Here is a 22,653-nt window from a genome sequence, read left to right as displayed (position 1 = left end):
AGAATCCCTGCAGCAGGTATCAGACACTCCCAGAGTCAGACCACAGCTATCCAAGAAGATTTAGAAGAAATAGGTCACTAACCAACTTTTTCCAGCTTCTTGAAATATGCAAATGATAAGTAGGACTTGTGTTTATACATTCAAGTAATTAATATAGAGTGTAGAGAAATGAGTCAATCCCCTCTGACATGGCTTTAGAGACCCTCAAGCTGTCCCTTAGAAATTATTTTATAGGGACACCTGGGTGGCTCAGTTGGTTAAGCATCTGCCTTCAGCTCAGATCATGATCCCAGAGTCCTGGGATTGAGCCCTGCATCGGGCTCCCCCTCAGGAGGGAGTCTGCTTCTCCCTCTGCCCTTCACCCTGCTCGTGCGCTTGCTCTCTCTCAAATAAACAAACAAACAAAAATCTTTAAAAAAGATAAAAGAAATTATTTTATGTATTATTGTTCAATCTATGAATAGTTTTAATATCATCCAGACTACATTTTTTTCAAGTTCCCCCTTTTCAATAGCTCTGCTGAAATTTTTTTAAAAAAATTTAAAAAAAGTTTAACATTCCTCTGATCAATCTACTAACCCTATTAAAAAAAGAAATTAACATATTTGTATAACTTATTCTTATATAATCTGTGTTGATTCCCACTGACTACTGATTTTTTAGGTACTGAGAAATCATTGACTTACTAATTTATTCCTGAATGTAGTAAAGCTCAGTGGTCCAAAGTTCTTCTTTATTCTATTTTTGAAAACCAGGACATTTGTCCAAATCTGAAGTCTTCTGACATTTTTCATATTTTCTATTTTTTTCAAACACTATTCATAATAATTCCATGATAGTATTCACATATTTTTTTAAAGTCCTGGGGATTCAGTTTGTTTAAACTTGAATTGTTGACCTTATTTAAAGCAGTCGGATGCTTTCTTAAAACTTCCTTTTCATGTCTTTGGCTTAAATATCTTCTTAATAATGATGGAATTATTTTATCAGTACTTCAATATTTAAATACTTATAATTTTTACATAATGTTCATTATGTAAATGGAAATATTCAATTACATTTGTATTATACAAGTTAATTCTTTAAGCACTGAAGTCTAAAGATAGGACCTTTTAAAATCAAATACTTACCTTTATCACTATTTTGATAAGATTTTAAGATATTTTAATGCAAGTATTTCCAGAAAAACACAATAATAAATTTTCCTTGATGTGAATTTAATTTAACTGATACTGCATTGCACTATCATTTGAGTTTATGAAAATGACTTTAAATTATTATTTTGGGTTATAAAAGTAATTACATTCACTATATAATTTTTAAAACACAGAAAAATGAAATTAAAAATGAAAAAATTAGTCTAACATACAGAGATTATCATTGTTAATATCTTAGTGTATTTCTCTTCATTCACTTATCTATATCTGATATTGAGCCTGTCTTAAATATGTTGTTCTGCAATTTGCTTTTTAACAAAATATATTCTGAATTTTCCCATATTATTAAATTAATGATGAATTAATGGTTATCAAGCAATAGATTTTTGTCATTAGTAAGAGTATGATTTTATTCATTAAACTCATAATTTTCTTTTTTTTAAGATTTTACTTATTTGAGAGAGGGAGAGCACAGGCAGGGGTAGCAGCAGAGGGAGAGGGAGAAGCAGGCTCCCCACTGAGCAGGGAGCCCCACTGGGGAATCTATCCCAGGATAGATCATGACCTGAGCTGAAGGCAGACACTTAACCAGTTGAACCACCCAGGCGCCCCTAAACTCCTAATTTTCTGAGAAAGTAGCCATTATCTACAGAACAATGAAAGACTGATTGAGTAGCTTGAGAAAGGGGTTTGGATTCTGCAGTGCCAAGTGTTGTTTCTAATCTTACCTTTGAAAAATGGCATAGCCTCATAATGCCTCAGTTCTCTACTTTAAAATAGGAGAGCTAATTATATTTGCTCTTTAGACAGAGTAGTTTAAAGGCTGACTCTAGTTTTGTATCATGTTGCTGAGCATCAGCAGAAGTACAGTAAAAAGCACATTATAATAACCTAATCAGTTAAAAGATACGGTTAACCCTAAAACTTTTTTCCAATGAAAATCATTTAGTTAATAGAAAAGAATAAAATTTAAATGCAACAGTATATTCTTTTGAATCTCTTGTTTTAATGTTTTACATGGAATTTTTAAAATTTTATCTATTTGTTTCCAGGAATTACAAATATAAACTGCTCTGGCCACATCTGGGTAGAACCAGCCACAATTTTTAAGATGGGTATGAATATCTCTATATATTGTCAAGCAGCAATTAAGAACTGCCAACCAAGGAAACTTTATTTTTATAAAAATGGCATTAAAGAAAGATTTCAAATCACAAGAATTAATAAAACGACAGCTCGGCTTTGGTATAACAACTTTCTGGAGCCACATGCCTCTATGTACTGCACTGCTGAATGTCCTGGATATTTTCAAGAGACACTGATATGTGGAAAAGACATTTCTTCTGGATGTAAGTGTTGGGGTGCATTCAAAATTCAAATGAAAGCTCATCTAGCAAACTAGTCTAAAATCTGGTTGGGGTGCCTGGGTGGCTCAGTTGGTTGGTTGGGTGTCTGCCTTTGGCTCAGGTCATTATCCCAGGGTCCTGGGATCAAGCCCTCATCAGTCTCCCTGCTCAGCTGGGCTCCCTGTTCAGCGGGGAGGTTAGGTTCCCTGCTCAGTGGGGGGCCTGCTTCTTCCTCTTCCCCTGCCTGCCTCTCCACCTGCTTGTGCACACTCTCTCTGTTAAATAAATAAATAAACAAATAAAATCTTAAAAAATAATAAAAAATAAAATCTTGTCTAAAATTAGAGACAAATTAATATAGTTTACTTCTTTTATGAGTTTAATATAGGAATTGCAAACCCAAATGCTTCCAGGGGCCAGGTTGGTAAAATATGAGTCAAGGAGGCTAATGGGATCTGTGCAGAGAGGAAAGCACATAGATGGTCTACTGCGGACAGTCACTGCCCAACTCCATCATTTATGAGGATCTTGTAATCCTAAATCTTTTGACTCTAAAAGAAGACAGAAATATAAACTTTCAATATCAACTCTACAAATTTTTAAATGTTGCTGATGCATTCAAAAAACAAAATTTTAACTGTCCTGTCCAAACAGCATACATGATTTTAAATACATGTTGTATTTTTCATTGGCTCTACACTTATATTTTTTGTTTATTTGCTTTCCAAACTAATATCATCTGCCTTGAAGCAGATCCCATCAAGAAATTTTGAGGCTAAGATTTAGGGAGAAAAAAATAGTTGCAAAACTAGCTTTGTGTTCCTGCTATACTTCTTACGAGCTGTGTGACCTTGGGCCGGTTAATCCGTCTGAGCCTTGATTCCATGTCTGTAAAATGAGGCCAATTATTCCAGCTGTAGTGAGCACCAAATTTTAATAAACTATTTGAAAGCATATTATACATTTTAAAGTACAACACCAGTGTGTTAAATGCACTTAAAATTGCATGCTTTTGATAAAACATGAAGAGATTCTGATATAATTCCCTGCTCCTAGTCCCACTGCCTCAAATGTGAATCATTTTTTGTAACTGTAATTATTAAAAAAAAAATTAGGAGTGCCTGGGTGGTTCAGTCGGTTAAGCTGCTGCCTTCGGCTCAGGTCATGATCTCAGGGTCCTGGGATAGAGCCCTTGCATCAGACTCACTGCTCGGCAGGGAATCTGCTTCTCCCTCTCCTTCTGCCCCTCTCCCTGCTCCAGTATGTACATGCGTACAGGCTTTCTCTTTCTTTCTCAAATAAATAAATAAAATCTTATAAAAAAAGAAAAAAATCACGTTCATCTAAAAAATAATTGCTAAATTCAATTTGTACTTATAGTATTCTGAAGATGTGTAAGTTATCATAGTAATATGAGCTCACTTGTATAATTATATACTTAATTCTTGGTTCTAGTATTATGAGAAATAGATCAATAAATTCAGCACTGTTTTAACCCAGAGATTCATTCCCCAGAGCATCTGGACCCAATTTCAGTGAAGAACGATAGAGGGCTTTGGGGACTTTGTCATGTTCCCTTCATCCATACTTTTGACAATCAAATATGAGTTCTTATTCTTCCTCATCTCCAGACCTTAACTAGCAAGAACAAGACCACCTGGTGGTCACCACTTGCCCCTAGAGTGGACACCTGAGAAGCAAGAGGCTTCCTTGTTTTAAATAAGGCCATTGTCGTACTTAATTCTGGGAACCTGATCTTGCATGATTTTCAAAAAGAAAGAAGAGCCATGGGAGGTGGTAGAGGTGAACTGAGGAAGGACTGCAGTAGCTTCTGGGGTCAAAGAATAAAGTTGGCCAACTCATGACTTAAACTGATAAAAGCAAACTAAACTTGCCCTAAATTATGGGAAATGAAGACATAGGTGGACATCTTATCTGATATATGAGGAGTCCTTAGCTTGTCTACATCCTCAGGAAACATAACACTTAATGCTTAAATATTTTACTATTTATCCTTTGTGGGTGGAGGTGGGGTGTTGAGAGAAGATACAATTTCTTTGGAGGGCAAAGCAATTTTCACAGTTATGGGGAAAGGTTAGCTTTTAATTTGAGCCAGAGGAAGAAAGGAGGCAAAAGAAGTATGGCCTCCTTCCTTGAATTACAATTTGAGTGACAAATTATCCCCAACAGCTTCTTCTAGTGTTGCCCCCAAACACAACCACCAGGCCATGTTTAGGGTCAGGGAACAGACTTTGCTCCCCTTCTGGGACGACATCATAGAAGAATTTAGATTCTCTGCTGCTGGCTGCTTAGAAAGAACATTATTCTTTCCATTTATTTAACTTTGTGAGTTGTAACTTTTTACATAGGGCTCTGGTTATGAGTGTGACATTGTAACTGCCAGGTAAGAATTTACTCTAACTCTTGGACCCAAGCAACCCTATGTTCTTGGGCTCTGCATTCTTAGCAAACAAAACTTCCTATTTAAGTAGGTCAAAAAAAGTTTTTTGAGGGTTTTTGTGGTACTCTAGAAATCACATTGCTTTCACTGGGTTACTCTGATCACAGGATATTTGTCCTGTGAGCTTTACTATGTTAACTTATCATCACTGTTTTGAATAAAATGATTATGTGTATTTTTTTTAGACTGGAAACAAATCATAAAAGAGAGAGAAAATAAATGAGTCACTGCTTTCCCTGAAAAGAAATCCAAATATATTTAAAAGCTCTGTACTTTAATATGTAATCTGTGAAATATAAACTATTATTATCACAATTTCCATTTTTAGTCATCATTTTAAACACTTCCAAGAATCTCATCTGTGATTAAATGCACACATACTATGGGAATTTTGTTCTATCAGTTTCACATCAATCATGGGATAAAATATTATAAGATGTCTTTATTCATTTAAAAATACCAAATTAAAGTAAACCAGACACGGAACAATCTGTTTCCACTTAATCATTTATTTAAACGTTTAAATATCTTTGACTTAAATTTTGACCATCTTTGATTTCTACTTATTGTGAGGAAAGCACACTTTTTATCCAATGAAAGTCCCTGAATATTTGTCTTTAACATTGCTATCTAGTATCATTCCTGGCACAATTAGGCTGGCCTGTGCTCTCCTTGGGAAAGGAATTGCAGTGATCTTTGCCAGAAGCACTGTGCCTCTGTTCATTTTAAATTCTCCTCATTATCATTTTATTAATCAAGCCAATCAAATTATGAGATAAACTTTACTGAGTGGTTGCCATGCACCAAAAATGTTTTAAATGCTAGAAATCCAAAGAAGAGGGATTCTACCTTCAAGAAACTCTTAGTAGAAAATGATCCTTGGCTAGACTCTGACAAGAAATCTGGCCTGTGATTAGTAAGTGCTCCAATAATAGGGGAGGGATGGGATTGGTAGACAAAAACAAACACATAAGCCTCATCCTTGTATATGTCAGAGTATACTCTGATACCTGGCTGGATAGCGGGTTTTTCTCCTTGATGTTGGATAAACTGGCAATGAGATTAACAACAACCCGGTTTTACTCTCATAACTAATCATACTCCCATCTTTATATATTTCACATTAACAAATATTGCACTTATTCACATGTGTGTATATAATCTATTTGATCTTTTGCAAAATTAATTAACCACGAGTCATTTATAACCCTGAGCATTCACTTTATATAGAATGCTGTGGAATAACATAGCCCAAAATATTGACCATTGTCTTTTATGATGGCCAAATCAATCGTACTCTATCTAAAACCAGAAGGGAAAAATAACTTTAGCACAAATCACTGTAATCAGTAAGGGACCACAACTCAATCAATATTCAAAATGACTTAAATTTATGTTTCCAGACCTACCTCCTTTAAGACTCAAATAAAACTTAAATATTTCTTTTCACTTATTTGGAGTCCAGTTTCTCCCCATTGTAACTCAATGCTACAATTCATCAAAATGTTTTAAAGTACTTTAGTATGTTCTTACTGCTTGAAATTGTTTTTTAATTATAAAATCAAATTGCATACAACATAGAAAGTTTTTAAAAATTTAGACCAGCAGAAAGGAAATACCCATTATCTCTATAATCCCATAATCTCACTACTAACAACCCAGCTTTAATAATTTGAAATATGTCTTTCAAGTTTTAGTTTCTCTCTCTTTTCCCTTTCTCACTCTCTCTCCTCCTTCCCAACCCCTCTCTCTGTGTCTCTCTCTTGAATGAGATCACTATATTACACTATTTTGCAACCTGCATTTTTCACTTTATCATATGGCCAGAACTTCCTTTAATTAAACATATTTCTAGTGCTTTCCAGAGACTAGATACTTAAATTATCATCTACAACTTTGTTTTGGGATGTATTTTAGGAGCATATTATAGTTTACTTACATATGCCACAGAAGTCAAGCTCAATGGTGATTGCACAGATATCTCGGAATTCGTTGATTAGAAAGTCATTAATGACCTTAGCAACAGGGTTTTGATGGAATTGTGGGTCTGAATCTTGATTGTCTGGGGTTCAAGAGCAAATGGGAGATGAAGTAAAAGACCAGCATAATATAGGACCCTTAGTTTAGCTGTTAAGAAAAGGAGATACAGTGATAGATGAGGATGGGGGATTTGAGGAGTGATTTTTTTTTGGGGGGGATGGGAGAAATTTGATCATATTAGTATCCCCAGCAGCGTGGAGAATATAGTAAAGTATTACAAAGGAGAGTAGCGATGCCTGATGTCAAAGTAGGTAGTAAGGTGAGGTGATCAGGATGGAATGAGGGAGGTGCTGAGTGCTGATTGGGCTGGTTTCCTAAATAAAATGGAAAGTTTATCAACTAACTACTTGATAAAGAACTTTATGTCTCTAGGGTGGCTTCTAAGTGATACATTTTGTTGCAGATCCACCAGATGTTCCTGACAAGGTAACCTGTGTCATTTATGAATATTCAGGCAACATGACTTGTACCTGGAATTCCGGGAAGCCCACCTACATAGACACAAAGTATGTGGTGTATGTGAAGAGGTAGGTTCCTACAACAGTTTTATGAACAATTCCACTCCAGTCCAGCCAGTGTTCTGCCTCCACCAGGGTTCCAAAAAAAAATGAACCATAAACAGTAAATGTACACACTGATTTCCCCCAATTCCCTAATTATCATCAGTGAAGCTACCCAAACGCTTTTAGGGCCACTCATATTTTCACTCTCTGGGACAATGTGTTCTATAAACTTTCTGTCCTTTAATTCATTGGTATGTAACTGGGGGCAGAGACCTAATGGGAATATAGCACAGAATAGTTTTAAAAGGACCTTTGCTTTCATCTCAGTTGTATCCTCTTTCTAGGGTTTAGGTAACTTAGTCAACCTCTCCAAACTGCCTTTCTTTTATCTTGAAAACGGGCATAAGAATAGAACCTAATGCACAGATTTATTCTAATTATTTCAGTGGAATTTGGCTTTTAAAGCATGTAGCACAGCGCCATGTCCACCATTAGCACTAAATTCATGGAAGCCATTAGTTATCAATAATGATCTCGAAATCTTAAATTTGGTGTCTGTACAGGCTGACCATCTCTTCTGGTTTGTCTGAGACTAAAGGAAGTTCCCAGGACACAGGAGTTTCAGTTTTAAAAGTGAAAGTGATAACTGAGTGAAAATGATAATTTTCTACTTGGAGTCCAGAAGGGCTTTGTGGAAATACTCTTTTGTCACGTTCTTAAAATAACCAGAGCCAAGATGACCACACAGCCAAAATCTCTTAAGTTTTATGCTTACAGAAAAATCGTTGGTTATCAAAGTTGTTCTACTTTGTACTAAATTAAATTGGGAAAACATGTATACTTGTTCAGAAACAGCAAAATCGAAAGAGGTTGATATGAAAAAATCCCCTTCCCTCCAATGTACATAGCTGAATTCTTTCTTTGTTACATTTAAACTATTCTCACATATATTAGTCTGTTTTGGAATCCTCTGTTAGTGTTAAAGTTGGAAATAAAACCATTAATTTAAAAAAAAAGGTTAAGGTGGTCACCCATCCATGTTTCTCATTTTGTTTAGTTTATTATTATTTTTTTTAAGAATGCTTTCAGTGGTGTATTTGAAGTATACTTTTTCCTGTTTGTAACTCTCAAAAAATTTCCCGAACTACTTATTTTTTAAAAAGCATTTATGGGACCCTTACTATTTGCCAAGCATTCAGCCAAAAGCTTTATATGTGTTACTTCATTTAATCCCTTATGCAATCTTGTGGGGTACATATGATTATTTTTCTGATTTTTGTAGACAAAGTGACTGAGGCTCAATGGGGTTAGGTGATACATCCAGGGCCACTTAGCTACAGAGAGGGAGAGGTGGGATTTTAACTTGGGCTGGCCTTACTGCCTTCTTCCCAATTTAGTTATTTTCTGCTGATGTAGCATGGGAACCAGATCACAGAGCATGTTTGAAAGATGATAACCAGGTCTCATCACAGTAGAAGAGAATAATCTTCCAGTCTTGCTCTCTCTCTCCACCTGTGACATACTCAGAATAATTTTGATTGAAATATAAAAGGTAACACTTCTCCATTCAAGAAATTCTGTGTAAAAACTGGGCAGATTTTATGAATACATTGCTAAGCCTGCAGTCACCAGGTATATGCCATGGGCAAGATGCTCACACCTTTCATTCTAAGCAGGGGTTACACAGAGGCAAGGTCGGGTATCAAAGAGATGATGGAAACATGGAGATTAGGCATAGGCTATGTTGTCATGTGTACTACATCTTCAATCCTCAACTCCACCTTGTGAAATAACGATCGTTACTGTACCCATTTCACAGTGCTCATATTGCCTCTCCAAAGTCACTTAGCTAAGATGGTAAGGAAGCCAGGGTTCTAACACAGGTCAGAGACTTAACCTTTACCCTCTGCTTCTAGGGTAAAGTAGTCCTTTCGAGATGAAAAGAGGACAAGAAAACTTAAGAGTCTCCTTATACAGTCAACTTTAGTTTTGAAAATGAAAGCAGTATGGAAGCAACTCCCACAATGGAAGCTGACAGAAAAGCTAGATAGTGCCAGATTGACAGAGAAAGCATGGTGCCTTGAGGATTTTACTATCTCGTGGAAATTTTACTACCTCATGGGCCCACTGATCTTCACTGGTTGGTTTTTTTCTTTCTTTTTAATATAACAGCTTTATAGAGTATAATTCACATACCATACGATTCACCTTATTTAAAGTATAGCATTCAATGATTTTAGTATATTCACAGAGTTGTGCAACCATCACCACAATTTTAGAACATTTTCTTATGCCAAAAGTAAATTGTATCCATTAGGAATAACTCCATTTCCCTCAACTTTCCCATCCTGAGGCATCCTCTGGGGATTTGCCTGCTCTGGACACTTCATATAAAAGGAGTCATATAATATGTGGTCTCTTGTGACTGGCTCTTTCACTTAGCACAAGGATTTCAAGTTTCATCCTTAGTCTAGCATGTATAAGTACTTCATTCCTTTTTATGGCCAAATAATGTATGAATATATCACATTTACTTTATCCATTCATTAGCTGATGGACATTCGGGTTGTTTCCACTTTTTGGTTATTATGAGTAATGCTTCTGAGATATTCATGTACAAGATTTTCGGTAGACACAGGTTTTCATTTCTCTTGGGCATATACTTAGGAATAGAATTGCTGGGTCATATGTTAATTCTGTTTAACCTTCTGAGGAACTACTATACTGTTTGCTAAAACAACTGCACTATTTTACATTCCTACCAGAACTATATGAAGATTCCAACTTCTCCACATTCTTGCCAACACTTATTATTATCTTACTGGTTATTGCCAACCTAGTGGGTATGAATTAATTCTTTCAGGTCCCACTTACTTGCTGTCTCAGGTTCCTGACAATAAAATTGCATTATAAATTTGGAACAGGCATACCACAATTTGAGAAGATATATTTGTTGAACAAAAACTTGCCAACCACCACCTAATTTCCTATTTAGTATCATAAAAAAAAAATGTTCTCCAAGTATTTTGACTATTTATTATAGATTTTTCTTAAAATCCATTAATGCATTCAGTTACATGTTTAAATTATTTACACATGGCTTTTTTGAGAAATACATCTAGCTTATAAAGTGAGAAATACCTGTATATAGTTATGAGTGTTGAGATTTTCTCAGTACTCAAAAAGTCACCTTGAAAGTATTAAGAATACATTTATAAAAGAGCATGCTTTCAGAACTATCCATTGGAAAGAATGGGGGGTGTTGAGTTTTACTTTTGATTTCCAGTTCTGAAATTTATCCGTTAGGTGTTTTTTATCATGCAAATATCAGAAAACCCAAGTGCAATGACTTAAACAGATGGGGCTTTACTTATATCAAGCCATAGTGGTAGGAATTACAGAGCTGGCATGATTACTCACTGATATCCCAAAGGCTTTTTCCACCTTTCTCCTCTGTAAGCTTTAGTGTGTTGGCCTTAAGCTTCAGAAGCTGCACCTCTAGGCTTCTCATCCAAGTCCCAGGCAGGAAAAGTGGTGAAGGAAAAAGAGCGTCCCCCCATGGACTTCCACCGGCATCTCATTGGCCAGAACTGCGTTACATGTCTACTCTATCTGGATGGGAACCTAGGAGAAGGGCATTGTTGGTAGAATCTAGCACTGTCATCTAACAGTATCTGGCATAATTTCTAGCTGTGTGATCTTGGAAAAGTTATTTAGCTTTGCCAAGCAGTAGCTTCCTGAGAAATGAGGATAATACCATACTGGGTGTTCCTAAGTTTATAAGACACAAGCTATAAAAAATGACTTGCAAATAGAAATGCTTAAAAACAACAACAAAAAGGCAGAGTGTTATGGTGACACTCAAGGCTGACATCCTAGGCTTGTTTGATTTTGATTTTTTCTTACATCAAAACCTGACTGATTTGGGTGAGGAGATTAACATAAGGCCATTAAAAATGATCATTTACAGGATATTATAAACAATAATTTTACTACATTATTTTCAAGTAACAGTAACTTTAAGCAGATGACTATCTAGAAAGAGATGTTAAATGTGCTCTAAAATCAAGACTTTCCTGGAGAAAAATAAATAAAACTAAAAAAAATACAAATAAGACTAATTTTTTAGCAGTTGTGCATATGTCAATAGTAAACTCACTCATTCATTCAGACTAGAAATGTAAACTCAATGTGGGCAAGAATTTTTATTTTGTTCACTGCTGTATCACTTGAGCCTAGAATGACGCCTGGTGCATTGTAACTGCTCAATTAATGTTTATTGAGTGATTACTCCGATAAGTAGAAATAGACATTTCCCGCATTATCCCTTCACAGTTTAGTTAAATAATAATAATACAAAGTCTTACCTATTAGAAAAGCTTTTTCACCGTATTTTCTAAAATCCAACAGTAAATTATAGTCAAACTCAGACAAACCTAACTCAAATTCTAAATTAAGTCCAGATTAATGGAATTTTATCATATTTTAAAAAGGACCTAAAAGATGTGAAGGATTAGCATAAAAACGAATGTTCTCCTGTAGCAAATTCAAAGAATGAGCTTGTAGAGGCACAAACTGGAAAAGGGAATAAACATCTGTTCATCTTACAATTAATTAAAAACACACCAATGAGTTGAAAAAACTAGAGAAAAGAAAGCTAATTTTTCTAACTATCAGAAAGGTCTTTCCCCCCAGGAAAAAGTCTGTGGTTGAGGTAGTTTAAAAAGGTTATTCTGGATCCTTGGTTCTTAGGTTATTTTCCACTTTGGCAGAGAGGTATAGAGATCAGCATTTGCAAGATTTCACTTCCAACCCATGTGGTTCTGTTTTCCAGTAAAATCACATATACAGGAGAGGTATTTTACCTCAGTCCACCCACTTGTTCCACTAGTGGCAGAAAGGTGGCATTCCCTCTATTGCAGCCTATAGGTCATCAGGGCTTCCCTTCTGGTGTTGGGTTGAAGTTGTAAAACAGAGGAATTTATCTGTGTTGCTTCAAGAGCTTTCTTTCCCCCTAGTATCTTTGTGGTGACCCCACCAGCAGAGTTGCATGGCCATTCACATACCTTCCTCTACCCCTCTGTATTTTGCTAGATAGATAGATAGATAGATAGATAGATAGATAGATAGATATTTATATCAATAAGTGGTGATAGGAGAAACCAAAGAAGAAACTCTGCTAATAAACATCTACTGACTATTGTCTATTACCCTCAACAGCTTCATGAAAATATGTGCTTTCTTAGAAATTCTTGCAATGTCTGTTGTAGTGTCTTCTACTCAATAAATACTTGTTGAATAAAAATGAATGCATGATGGCCCTTCATTCTATTCCATTCAAGCCAATTTAGCAAATATTTATTTAACATTTTGTGCCTTCTTGTTACTATGTTAAACTCTAGAGATTTTTTTGTGGATAGGCACCATCTCTGTGCATGACAAGGTCATAAAGTTATTAGAATAACACCAATGATGGAATTTCAGGCACTGTGAAAGACCGGTAGGGCAATTATTTCTAGATGAGATATTATTTTAGACCCCCTAGGGTCAATTGCCTATTCTGTCAATTCATATGGCCTGTTTTTGCCATTTCTTCTTCTCCTCTATATGCATATTCCTAATAATCAGAAAGAGTTCTTTGGCATGATTCCAAATATTTTTAAGGCTGTGATGTTATATTTCAATAATTCTTCTAGGACTTAAGCAGTTCATATTTTTAAATCCATGTCCTCACTGATTCTGCACCTATACTAGGAAAGCTAATTCTGGATGGGGACAAACATAGACTTACTGACTGATGCGACTTATATTCATGACCATTAATCTCAGTGGGGCCCAGATAGCCACCCAGTATCCTGCTACCTATCACTGGCCAACTCATTCCTCCACTAAGCCAATAATTATTTCATTACTTGTTCTCTCATTTCTGGTCTCCCGCGGCTTTTCTCCCTCCTCATTCTCTATTGATGACCTACTTTATAATTTCACTGAGAAAATATGAGCAATGAGAAATACCATAAGCCTCCCCCATCTACTGATGCATTGATATCTGTACCCATATACTTGGTCTTCCTTTCTACTACTGTGGATGAACTACAGTTGCCCTGAGGCCAACTCTCCACTTTGTGTGCTAGATCTTAACCCTCCTGTCTCCTGGAGAAAATTGCTCCAACAATGTTCCTCTCTTTTCTGCATGATCACCTCTTCTATCTTTACTGGATCATTCCCACCAGCTTTCAAACAACCTGCAGCATCTGCCCTCTTGAAAAATGCAAAATCCCTTGGTCCTTCCTCTCTCCACTACCCTGTTTCTCTGCTCCTCTTTATGGCAAAACTCAACAGTTGTCTGTGCTTTTTGTCTCTACTTTCTCTCTCATCTTTTCTTGAATCTAGTTTAGTCAATTTTTTGCTGTACACTGAGACAGGTCTTATCAGTGTCACTGTTGACTTCCGCATTAGCAAATTCAGTGGTTTCTCTCAGTCCTTATCTTCCTATCAGGAGCATTTAATTAAGCTTTTCACTTCCTTCTTTTGGCTTGGAGGACACCACTCCTCCAACTTTCCTGGATGCTTTTTTCTCAGACTCTTCAGCTGATGCCTCTTCATTTCTAGTAAAGTAATAGGTACCCATAGCTTTATTCATGGGATCTCCTTTCATCTCTATCTATACTCATTACCTAAAAGACATAATGCAAATTTATAGTGTAAATTCCTAATTTATCTACCTTGAGTCTAGACATCTCCCCTGTCCACAGCTACTATATATCTAACATCTTATTCAGCACTCTCTCTTAGACATCCAAAAGATATCTCAAAGCTAACATGTTCAAAACCAAACACCCTGTTTCTTTTACCCACACTGCATTCCCCTTCTCAGTAAATGGCAACTCCATCTTCGTATTATTTAGGTCAAAATCACTGGAGTCCTCCTAGATTCCTCCCTACCATGCCCTTAACAAAATTAATCAGCAAAACCTATTGTATGTGACCTCTTCTCACTATCCACTTTGCAATGCTGAGCCAAACCATATCATTTCTCATCTGGGTTAGTAAAAACTTCCTAACTGGTGCCCTAGTCTCCACTTTTGCCTTCCTATAGTTATTATTATATGCAAGTAGCCAGAGTAATTCTTTTCACATGCAGCTCAGATTGTGTCACTCCTCTGCTCAAAACCTCCCATTTCTCTCACAGATCAAAGCCAGAGTCCTTCAATGGTGTGACCTTCTAATAACTTTGAAATCCCTCCGTCTTCCAGACTCTCTGATCTCATCTTTAATCCCTTTCTATCTGCCTCACCTACACCAAACATCACTGATGTCCTTGCTGTTCTTTTGAACAAGACAAGCAAGATTCTGCTTTAGGGTCTTTGCATATCTCTAGAAAGCTCTTCCTCCAGAGAGAAGGAAAGTCACCTTCTTAGACAGACAGGCCTTCCCCATCTTCAACTTCCTTAAAAAAAAAAAAAAATCCCCACTCCTACTTCTAGCACTTCCTAACCCCTTTTTGCTTTATTTTTCTTCTAAACATCTATCACCACATGGTATATCATATATTTATTTGTTTCCACCAGAATGTATGCTCCATGAAGGTTGGGACTTTATCTGTGTTTTTTTTTTTTTTTTTAAGTATAAACTGCCCCACAAGGGGAATTTTATTGATGGCACTAGTTTATTTCCCTCTTAAAAGACCAACTCCAACCAAATGAAGTAAAAATAACCTCAAGATTTTATTGTCTTCGTGATATAACAAAATATGAAGCTTAGAACTGGATCACTTGGCCCTTTCTTTTCTCATATCCTCCCAATTCAAAATGCTTGCATCTCTTAATAGCCAGCATTCTCTTAGATCTGCAGTTGGGCTCAACACATTCAAGCCTCAGCACAATCTTCTTTGTAGTTCTAGGCTTTTTCCAGAAAATCGGCTTAGTCTGCCCACCATAGCCACTCTGCTTCCTGTCATAACACTGCTTTCCCTGGGCATAAAGAGAATCTTTGCCTTTCTTGTACTGTGTCACTTTGTGGGGTTGGTCCTTGCCACACTTGCAGAAAGTCCGGTGGGTTTTAGGAACATTCACCATGTTTTGAATGGTGAATGTTCTCGTCATTCACCATATTTCTAAGAGCGCTATGGGCTCAGAAAGAAAAAGTGGGACTTTTATCTGTTTTGTCCATTGTTGTATTCCCAGTGTCTAAAGTAGTGCTTGGACCATAGTGGATGTTAAATAAATATCTGTTGAATGAGTGGCTAAATAAATGGAAAACACTATTCATCATTTTCATCATAAATTGTCAGTGTTCATTGAAAATTTATTAAAAACAACTAGAGTGAGGTGCATGGGAAACTTCAGAGACATATAAATCATGCTGACTCCCTTCAAAAAATAATCTGGTATGTATTAGTAAGCATACCGAAACCAGAAATAGAAATAAGAAATTTGAAAACTTTGTAATATATGGTTTTATGTAAAAATAGCCCCAAAGTTATAGTCATTCATTCATTATTACTGATTCTTCATCTAAAACAGTGTTTGTGATCTAGGTGCTAACATGAAGTTAGACTTTAAAAGCAGAATTAAATTACCTAATAACTATGGTTAATGTTGGTTTAAGAATATATTTCCATTTTGACTGTGGTCTCAATATAAAAGATAAAAGAATTAGCCACAAACCAAGGACATGCATGTGGTTTTCTCTAACTGGAAAATACTCAGAGATGCCCTACTTGCTACTTAACCATATTTGCCATTTTCTTATTTTCACATTTGAAATCTTATTGAGCATGAGTTTAGCATACCTTAAAACAAACTCTCTGTAATTTATTTACATTCCGTCTTATTTCAAAAAAAATATATAAGGGAACTATGCAAACACCTGAATTTAATGGAAGGATTTGATTTCAGATACAAGTAATATAAAAGAAATTTTGCTTGTTGAAATAAAACAACTTTTAAGGTTTCATTTGTATTCTTTAGAATGTGTAAAAGTCTTATCATAAATACCTTTTAATTCACAGTAATAAATGTGTGTTTAATAAGCCCTTTATTGTTGTTAAGCCATCTGCTCCATGCTTCCTTATCTCACTCACTTATTTACTCATGATTACATCAATGTTATTCTTTCTGTTGTACAGATGAGTCAACTGAAGTACATAGAGGTTAAGAAACTGGCTCCAACTCCCACATTTTATTGAGGGGAAGAAATGGGATTTGAACCTGTTTTTTTTCTAAAACCCAAGCCCTCTGCTTTTCATCACTATGATATGTCCTTGTCTTCTCCTGGTGTTCATAGTGATCTCCCTGCTATTGAGAGGAAAGAGGCAGCACCAGAAAATATGCACTGAGGGTTAAAAACCTAAGCTGAACTAGAGTAGCTGCTGCCACCTTCATTCCAGGTAGACCCCTCACCCCCATCCACGTAGCAATGTCAGCCTTAGATTCCTTGGTTGCCTGCTGAGATTATCCTGCTCTGATGGTGGCAATAAGTTTAAAATACAGATATGTAAATTCTGTAGTATTTTGATTCATAAATGCATTTATTGCTTGGTAGAGTGAGGCTGGTTCCTCTTTCCTCCCCTGGAGTTCTGTGTCTCAGCAAGCATGCCACTTTGGATTCTAACAGATCATAGTGGCCGGCAAGTTATAATCTGGGCTGGGGTATTGTGGGGCTGGAGAAATTCGGGGCATTGCTGAATAGATGCATAGTAGTAATAGGACCTGAAGTGCAGCTGTAGAGATGAAATGATTGTGATTTTTCAACTCTTCCTTTCCCATAAATCGTATCAAGTCAGTCCCCCAGGACAGAAAAAAGTTGATGGTATTAGATAAAGAAACCGAGCAGTGCTCGCCACAATGTATATAATTGGAACAGTGCAGAGAAAATGAACATGACCCATAATCAAAGATGACATACAAATTCGTGAAGCGTTTCTGTTTGTTAAATGTAAAAATTTTGGGGACTTGTCTTTTCACTTTTGTTCAAATTCCAAGGTTATTTCCCTCCAAGTTAGTAGATGTATATAAAGTTAGGTTTCACAATGTAATACAATTAATGCAGGAATCTACAAGTAATATATCAAACAGATAATACAGAGCTAGGGCTTAGACCATGGCCACAGCTATCAAAACAGAAACAAAAGATAAGAAAATAATAGCTAAGGAAATACTTCACCTTCTTTGGTTGGCTCTTAAGTGATGGAGGAAAAGTTGTTAAAAATGGCAAACTGAGGACATCAGAAAGGCAGCACGCTATTGACAACAACAGAGAAATGGGCAAGAAGAATTACAAGTTGTAAATATGCTACAGTTCTGGTCTCAGGCAGATCTCCAAATGCAGCTCCCAGTGAGAGTGCAGATACCCAGAAGCTCTATGTGTGGAATGTTTTGTCCATTGTTGTGATTGAAACCAGGAAGATGAGTGAGCTGAGGGAAAAGGCAAGCACTAAGAGCTGACCCTCACTGTGTGGTGGGGTTAGAGGAGTAGGGAGGGCAACCTAAGTGGAGGGTTGGAGGAGGAAAGACATCACCAAGCAGGTGTGAGAAAAAGATGTAGGCTCTCTCACCCAGAAGACACGGTCTGGGTAGCCAAGGGAAGGAAGATTTGTAAGTTATCAAGAGGGACGGATGCTACAAAGAGGATTCAGAGGACTTCACCTTGGAAAGGATGCCATTTTAGAAGAGTAGTTTCATGGGAAAAGTGAAGGCAGAAAGCACAACAAAAAGCTTAAAGAACAAGTGGAAATGGTAATTTGGATGTAGTTACCAGGGATGTAGAAAATCTGACTGAGAAGCTTAAGAAAAGGAAATAAAAAGAGTTGGTAGTTCAAAGGGTTCAAGAAATGCAAACTTAGTGAAGTCTAGTGAAAACTACTTTCATGTTATGAATGGATCTGACTATAGGTAATGGTGTATAAGAGTCTGAGGTGGCTCAATATTTACCTCTGTAGATTTTCCTCATGAGTTCTAAACCAGCTGAGAGAAATCAAAAAGCCAATAGGTGAAAATAGAAATATAAAAATAGTTATGTTTAAATATTTTAAAATATATATTTAAATAACTAAACATTTAAAATACTTTATAATATTTATTACTGAAGAAGCTTGTTAATGGAGAGCATGGTTTTGGTATGTGGCAACAGTGAACTTTCTAATACTGATCTTCCCAGAATAAACAGATTTACTACCCTTGCCCTGAACCACAGCCAGTATTAGACAGCTGCACATCCCCACTTGGGGGCCAACTCCTCTAAATCTTACAGCTTATTGGAGAAGACCAGAAAAGGTCATTTCTGTGGTCTTCTGACTCCCAAGGGAAAACGGGAGAGAGGAAGGGACTGTGAGGTATGCAGGCCAGTTCTTCATAAGTAGAATCATGCCCACCTTCAAGAGCGATGAGGGAGGGAGGGACAAAACAGAACAGGGGAGTTTTGAGGACAGTTTCTCCTCACAAAAACCAGAAACCAGAAAAGGATGGAAGAAACATTTCCCAATACTCCCCTCACCACTACATCCAGCCCCTACCCCCTAAAGATATTGTGGAGTAGAAATTTTTAAGACAGATTAAGTAATCTCTCCACCCAATATGGGGCTCCAACTCAGGACCCCCAGATCAAGAGTTGCATGCTCTACTGACTGAGCCAGCCAGGTGCCCCAGAAATTTTTAACAGATATAACAAAGAGGCTCAAACTTGCTAACCAAAGCCAATGGAAATTAATAAAATTTAAAATTTTAGCCTTAACAATAACATTTGAAATTTCACTAAGCTAAATTGGCTGATTAGAGATCCTCACTCATTCAATGATAAAAACTTAAAAGAACATAATTTGAAGTGATGATTTAGAAGCTCTGTGTTTCACTCCAAACCGTGCCTCTCCCCTCTATCTCCTCCATCCTCTTTGGCAGCAAATGACTTCCTTTCCCCTTACCTAACCAGCCCCCAGATCTGGTCAGTTCTCGTTTCAAAGTCCACAGGAAGTCTTTTTTGATCTTGTCTGCTCTACTTCAAGTTACTTCTTGCACATTCATGCTCCAGAGAATGAACTTTCTAAACTTCCTTGAAAATGGCATGACACTTCATTTATTCACTTTAGAACATGCCCCGGTGGGGGGGGGGGTTGTTGTTGTTGTTGTTTTCCCCTGGAAGATCGGTCTTTCTCTACCCCATCCATATCTCTCACCCTATCCTGATCCTTCCTGCCATTCTTACCCCTCACTCTACACCTGGTAGAAATGTCTGACTCAAAGCCCTTGTACTGAGCTCCTATGCATTGCTCCTTCCCAGAGGGTACACATTTATTTCAAGCTCTGTCTAGAGTCGACTTATCCAGTAGGCATAGTGGGCACAGTCCCCAGGGCCCACGATACTTTGAGGAGTCCATGAAAATGCTTAATTTAATTTAAAATCAGAAGAAAAGGGGCACCTGGGTGGCTCAGTTGGCTAAGCGGCTGCCTTCAGCTCGGGTCGTGATCCCAGGGTCCTGGGATCAAGCCCCACATCGGGTTCTTGCTCAGCAGGGAGTCTGCCTCTCCCTCTGCCACTCCCCCTGCTTGTGCTTGCTCTCTCCCCTCCCCTGTGTCAAGTAAATAAATAAAATCTTAAAAAATAAATAAAATAAAATCAGAAGAAAAAATAAACCATTAGGTCAAAGAATATGTTTAAGATGTAATATTAATATATTTGCTTTTATATCAATGTTGTAAAACATAATCTATATGAACATATATATGTATCTATATAAACACACACACACACACATATATACTATTTTTTTCTTGATGGAAGAATGAGTCCATAAAGGCAAAACGACTTAGGGCCCATGAAAGTCATAGTGTGACTCTCAATAGTCTTGAATTTATTTTTAAAAATTTTCAAACTGAAATCATTTTTGTATTCTGAAAGCAGGCTAAAAAAGTAGCATAAAAAATTGAGGAATAACTCATTCAAACCAAATGTAACTGGTCATCATAATTTTTTTTTTTAAGTTTAGAGACAGAAGAAGAGCAACAATATCTTTCTTCAAGTTATATTAACATCTCCACTGATTCATTGCAAGGTGGCAAGAAATATTTGGTTTGGGTCCAAGCTGCAAATGCATTGGGCACAGAGAAGTCAAAACAACTGCAAATTAATCTGGATGATATAGGTAAAGGATGAGAAATAGTATGTCTTTACAACTAAACAATTTATTTGTGCTGACCTAGACGAATGAAGTCTAGATCTGAAAGGAGTTCCCCTGAAGTTCCTGCAGGTCATGATATAGAAAACAAGAATTACCCACAATTGACCAGCCCGAGACAACTCAAAGATAAGTACTGCTACCATTTTGTTGTATATCCTTCCAGTCTTATTTCTACAGGGGTGCATGCAGTTTTACACATATTTATCAAGAAGTTCATATGTTCAAGCATTGTTCTAAGGGCTAGGGAGAGTAAGATAAGCAAGGTATCTGCTGCCCTAAATATCTTGCAAATCTACCAGGGAAGATAGAAAGAAACAAGGATTATAATAAACTGTGATGAGTCTTACATTGTGAGAAGTACAGCATAATAAATGATTCTACTGAACATACTATTTTGGAGGTTATGGGCTTTTTTTTTTAAGTTTCAAAAAACATAAAAAATGGTGAATTATGTGGTCATCTCTGTTTTTACCAGCCAGATTTTACAAATGTTAACGTTTTGCTTCAGATATTTTAGACCTTGCCTTCTAAAACTTATAATATAGAATAAATACTTCTATTGATTTAATCTACAGTATAATTTTTAATGCACGTCTTTACTTGGTCCCTTATTGTTGGAGATTTAGGCTGTTTTCAAATTTTCACCATTATAAACTATACTGCCATGAACAACATTTTGGATAAATTTTTTCATAGTAGCTGTTTTCCGTTTCCTTTTTTTTTTAAACAGATTTTATTTATTTGAGAGAGAGAGAGGGAGAGTGCCTGCGAGCATGGGGGGAGGGGCAGAGGGAGAGGGAGAAGCAGACTCCCCACTGAGCAGGAAGCCCAACGCAGTTCCATCCCAGGACCCTAAAATCATGACCCGAGCCAAAGGCAAATGCTCAACCAATTGAGCCACCCAGGCACCCTTGTTTTCTTTTTCCTTAAGATAAATTCCAAAATGTAATTGCCCCTGAGCCTTTTACAGCTACATCCCAGTCCTAAAGCCAAAGTTCAGCCAAAGAGCACCAAGTGAATCACCCTCTGTTTGGACATCCTAGTACCAACTATTTCTGTTTTTATTATTAAGGATGATTTCAGTTAAGCTCACGTTTATGGAGCACTTTTTCAGTGCTAACTGCTTTTACATAAATTACCTCATTTAATCTCCCACAACAACCCTAGTAGAAGAGATTATAATTTCTACTTGAGGGAACCAAGGCTAGATGACATTAAAAATTTAGAGCTAGGTAGCTCTAATTCCAATATCCTCATCTTCTACCCTCAATCTTTATTTAAAAGCATGCTATGTGTCTGACAACTTCTCTGCTGATTAGTGATCTAGGGGATGTGACACCTTCTTGGGTATCCTTTGGGGACCACTGGAGTCTTTCATTGGAACTAATATCTCAACTTCTCAACTTCTGCCTCAACCAAACTCAACTATTCCAGCTAACAGGATTGGCCTAAAAGTCTGTCCTTATGCTCTGAATATTGGATTTGAAAACAAACACTGCTGACTATGATGATATATTCCTCCATGTATAGTTCTCTTGACCATGGTGCACATGTTTTTGTAAATTTACCATTTGAGGTAGGATGCCATAAAAAGTCCTTTTCTTAAAACAGGTTCCCCTCAGTGGATTAATGATGTTTAAAGGCTACCGTGTCCTGTATCATTTTGGCAATATCATTTTTTAGAACTAAATTATTGGTAGTGGTATTACTGCTATTAATATCGTTGTGATCTTATGATCTTACTAACATCAATCAATTTATTAAACGCCTACAATGTTCCAGACAATTAGCATGCAAATCACACTTAATTCTGGAAACCATCATACATGGTTCTACTGTGCCCATTTTACAGATAAAGAAAGAGATAAAATAATTTGCTCAAGGTCCCACAGCTAGTAAGGAGGACAGCCAGATTTCCTTGCAGACTTGCTGACTTGCGAATAAGGTTAATCACCACCCCGCCTCCCACAAA

General features: G+C 36.8%; 2 protein-coding genes and 1 pseudogene across 3 annotated transcripts in view; 2 read left to right on the top strand and 1 right to left on the bottom strand.

Annotated features, from left to right (window-relative positions):
• IL23R (interleukin 23 receptor) overlaps window positions 1–22,653 on the top strand; it is a 56,524-nt gene that overhangs the window by 2,511 nt on the left and 31,360 nt on the right. For both annotated transcript variants that reach the window (XM_025871907.2, XM_073896568.1), the window contains 3 exons: window positions 2,210–2,506; window positions 7,408–7,531; window positions 20,485–20,645. In XM_025871907.2, coding sequence (XP_025727692.1) covers window positions 2,210–2,506; window positions 7,408–7,531; window positions 20,485–20,645 — 582 coding nt within the window. The remainder of the gene's footprint in view (window positions 1–2,209; window positions 2,507–7,407; window positions 7,532–20,484; window positions 20,646–22,653) is intronic.
• Window positions 15,268–15,585, bottom strand: LOC112824052 (large ribosomal subunit protein eL42-like). Its single transcript, XM_025871908.2, has one exon. It carries the CDS (start codon window positions 15,583–15,585, stop codon window positions 15,268–15,270), a length of 318 nt encoding a protein of 105 aa, XP_025727693.1.
• On the top strand, window positions 17,344–17,442 carry LOC112824093 (U6 spliceosomal RNA; annotated as a pseudogene).

The sequence above is a fragment of the Callorhinus ursinus genome, unplaced genomic scaffold (assembly GCF_003265705.2).
Source record: "Callorhinus ursinus isolate GAN/ISIS: 27379988/994484 unplaced genomic scaffold, GSC_fseal_2.0 scaffold9, whole genome shotgun sequence".
NCBI lineage: Eukaryota > Metazoa > Chordata > Mammalia > Carnivora > Otariidae > Callorhinus > Callorhinus ursinus.
Note: the sequence above shows the minus strand (reverse complement) of the source record. Positions and strands in the feature narration are given on the sequence as shown.

Excerpts from the sequence above, each read along its gene's own strand:
- LOC112824052 (XM_025871908.2), bottom strand. The coding sequence starts at position 15,585 with ATGGTGAATGTTCCTAAAACCCACCGGACTTTCTGCAAGTGTGGCAAG.